Here is a 4,175-nt window from a genome sequence, read left to right as displayed (position 1 = left end):
AACAACAACAACAACAAGCTGCAGTCCAAGCTGCAGTATTACCTAGTTACCATGACCTTTTGAATCATGTGATTTTATTTGCAAGGGCTATAGCACACCTTATTTTTGTTGTAGCTGGTGTTTCTATAGGCACCGATTTTGTCAAATTTTCTGGTGTTTTAGTTACAATGCTGTGGTGATTAGTATTTGTGAACCTATGTCAATAACTTCTTTGAGAATGAAATAGTAATTAAAGGAAAACTAGGAAAAAATTTTTCAAAAGGCTTCTGCTCAGTTACTTAAAAGATTTTAACTCAATGTAGAAAGGTTTTATAACACAATTTGTTGTTAGTGTTCACATAATTTAAAAACTATTACAGTTAAGCAAGTTATAACTGTATCACATATTATTTTATGTTTAAAATGGGTAATATTATTAAGGATTCTGTATGGTCTGGTCCAGCAGGAGATCCATGGGGTAACAGCATGAGTTATTGCACTTGGTGACAGCCATCTTAGGGACACCACTGATAATTCAATTTAGCATTCCTTTGTTTTTCCTTTGATCAGTTATAAAATCCTTTTGGTATTCTTATTAATTAATGAGTTAAATAGACTCTTGGACATTTTATATGCATGCTAGCATGGTTATATCCTCTTTTTAAATGTGTCATATACAACTCTGTAGAAATAAAGATTAATTTGTAGAAACTGGGTGACATTGTAGATGATTCTTGTCTGAGGACAATACAAAGTCCCGAAGTCTATAGCAGTGCAAATGAATTTCATTGTGTAGGGAAGCAATTGAGTTTTCCTCCAATAGAAAAGATAGCTTCAAACCATACAATAAATAAATATACTTATTACCCGGTGGGATATCAAACAATTTTTATGTGTATTTTGTTGTTAAGTGCTGTCGAATTGGCTCCAGCTCAAAGCAACCCTGTATAGGGTTTCCAAGAAGTGGCCGATGAGTTCTACCCACAGACCTGTGGTTCACACTGACCTTGTGGTGTAGTGCTAACCCTACAGCATCACACCAGGACTCCTTACATGTATTAGCAAATTTATTTCAGCATTCTTTTGACTAGCTGTATAAATCTCTTCCTCAAACTCTCCTTTGAGTCAGTGGTTTCCTCATTAATCATTAAACTAAATAGTTGACATATGTTCATGTTATAGTTATTTGCATGTGCATCATGTTTTTAACTTTGAGAATCATACTTTAACATGTCTAAATCATACTTTAGACAGTATGGATTGTACAGAAATGAAATACAGTTCTTACTCTCAAGAAGTCTAACAGGTAAGCTCTGCCATATGGCAAATATGCAAATACCATGACTCAGGAGGATCAGTATTGGATTTTGATCCACAAGGTCAGCAGTTCAAGCCCACCAGCTGCTCCACAGAAGAAAGATGAGGCTTTCTACCCTATACAGGGTTGTTATGAGTTGACAGCAATGAACAACAACAGCACTATAATTCAATGTAAGCTACATCTCATGAAGTCAATATGAATGTTATAGAATTTTAAAGAGCGGAGCTATTGTACCTGGCTAGGTTGATTAGGAAAGGCCTTATAAATAATAGTTGAAGAGACTTTTGAGGAAGTAGAAGTGAGGCTAACAAAGGTAGAGGTATTAGGATGAATAACAACAACACAAGAAATGGAAAAGCTTGTTTTGTGACAGGGAAAAGGGAAATGATAAGAAGTTTGGGTTGGGATCTGCTGAGTTTGAGGTGGCACTGTGGGATAAGTACTGGACTGCTAACCACAAGGTTGGCAGTTCAAACTCACCAGCCATTGTGCCCTGTGAACCACTATAGAGACTTGGAGATGGGGAAGCAATGGAGGGTTTTAAGCAGAAGAGTGAGATGCGCTTCTTATGCTCCACAGAGTCACCTTTGCTTCTGTGCTTAGAATAGAGTGCAGAGAGTAATGGTGTCTCCTCCTGTGTAAACAGGGTGAACAACCGTGACTTCTTAGGATTACCATTATATATACTGAAATAATCTGACTGAAGCACTTGGGGCATGACCTACCATGTAGTGGTCAATCAACACATGTTAAGAGTCCTGATGTGGTGCTGCAGGATAAGCACTGACTGCTAACAGAAAAGTCGGTGGTTCAAACCCACCAGGTGCTCCACAGAAATCCTATACAGGTTCACTATAAGTTGGCAATGACTAGAGGGCACTTAGCAAAAACAACAATACATGCTAACTATTTCATTATTAGCATCTTCACCTTCTCTTACAGAAAAGTTTTTTCTAAAGTTAAGGAGAATTCTTTGTGAGAAATCATTAGGGACCAGCAAAAAATGAGTACATGTTTGCATAACAAACTAAACTTTGGTATTTTAAGCTTTGATAGGGTTTTGCTGTTTTTATTCAAATGTATGGAAATTTGGCATGACTATCATATTGTTGTTATGTGCTATGCAGTCAAATCATAGGGACCCTGTATAGGGTTTCTGAGGAGCAGCTGGTGAGTTCGAACCACCAACCTTGTGCTTCAAACCTACCTTGTGGTCTGGTGCTTATCCTACAGCGCCACACCAGGACTCCAATATCTATGATAACTTATTTTAATGATCCTTTATTGAATATGCAGAGCCATAGTAGGCTCTTAGAATTATAAGAGCCAGAGGAATTGTTTATTCCTGTAAGTGTAGGGGACTTAAATAAATATACTTATGAATGAGCATGTAAATGAAGTAATATTCATCTACTAATTTAACAAATAGTCACTGAGTCCCTACTATGTGCTAAGTACCATGCTAGGTGCTGGGAACACTAGTGAACCAGGCTCAGTCCCTGTTGTGAGGGAAATGTACATAGTACAATTATCTATTACAATTCAGAGTGAAAAGTGTCCATATTTTATTAACAAGATGGACCAATCCAACTAGCTACTTAATTCAGCAAAGAACATTTGTAGCAACTTTCTAGAAATTGCTGAAATTCCATAAAACACAGAATTATGTACTATACTTTCCTGCAGGTAAAAGTGATGAAATGCAAATAGTCCAAATAAAAACTAGATAGATTGGTGAACTGATTATTTAATATTTATTAGATGAAAATGAATAATAAATAATATGATTCAAAGCAAAAACCAGATTAAGAGCTCAACTGATTTTTGGTTCTTTTTCCCTTTGTGGTGCTATATAGTAAGCCCTCTACTGGGAGGTCGGTTAGAACTCACTAGCTGAGTTTGAAACTCTTAACAACAACAACAATTAAACAAGTAAACTATGTGAAAATATAAGATATAGCCTTGACTGTAAGGATCAGGGAAAGGTTCCCTGAGGAAGTGATGTTTAAACTGAAACCTGAAAAGCAAACAGGCGTTAACCTGGCCAAAAGAAAGAATCTATTTCCATCCTCTATACTTCCCTGGTAAGGATAAGCACGTGACTGCTAACCACAAGGTTGGCAGTTCAAACCCACCAGCTACTCCTCAGAAACCCTATACAGGGTTGCTGTAAGTTAGAACTGACTCAATAGTACTTAACAACAATACCTCTCTGCACTTACCAAACTTTAGTTGGAATTGATCATTTCATTATTCAGCTTCACTGTGAACTTTAGAAGGTCAGTCACTAAGTCTATTTGTCAACAGAATCCCTGAGTCCCTAGTACCTAGCACATAGTGAACTGAATGACTTTAGAGAAGGAAATTCAAACTCATAGCATCTGCGTGTGGTATATTTACAGACTCTAGGGAGGTGCACTTCTATCCAACAATACCGTACGCACAAAAACCTGATGAGGAATGAGAAAAGATTTACCTGTCATAAATCTTGGCAATTCTCAGTTCTCCTCTTCCCTTTCGCAAACTTATTCTTGTTGTTGAAGCATGAGCTAGAATGTGTCCCCCGATGGGTTTTTTGGGGTCTGCCTGAAAGCTGAATTTGTAAGAGACATTTTCAGAGTTCATCATATAGATGCCATTACAAAGCAACATTGCTGTAGGGATGCATTCTAAATAAGCAGGGGCTTGTTCCCAAACTGTGGAATGAGGTGGGGTTTGGAGCTGCTAAGTACCCCATTGTCAACTAGTTCAGGCTTCCATCTAGGATTCCTATGATAAATATCTCGTTAATATTCTGGTGTAATCTAGGGAGCTCTAGTAGTGTAGTGGTTACGAATCAGGCTGCTAACCTCAGGGTCAGCAGTTTGAAACTACC

At 37.5% G+C, this 4,175-nt stretch overlaps 1 protein-coding gene across 1 annotated transcript in view; it reads right to left on the bottom strand.

Moving 5' to 3' along the window:
- The window catches only part of DMC1 (DNA meiotic recombinase 1), a 108,330-nt gene that overhangs the window by 55,968 nt on the left and 48,187 nt on the right, over positions 1-4,175 (bottom strand). Inside the window, exon 12 of the mRNA XM_006865267.1 lies at positions 3,777-3,893. Within this exon, the coding sequence (XP_006865329.1) occupies positions 3,777-3,893 (117 nt within the window). The remainder of the gene's footprint in view (positions 1-3,776; positions 3,894-4,175) is intronic.

The sequence above is a fragment of the Chrysochloris asiatica genome, unplaced genomic scaffold (genome assembly GCF_000296735.1).
Source record: "Chrysochloris asiatica unplaced genomic scaffold, ChrAsi1.0 scaffold00076, whole genome shotgun sequence".
In the NCBI taxonomy this organism is placed as follows: Eukaryota; Metazoa; Chordata; class Mammalia; order Afrosoricida; family Chrysochloridae; genus Chrysochloris; species Chrysochloris asiatica.
This window is presented reverse-complemented; position numbering and strand designations above follow the sequence as displayed.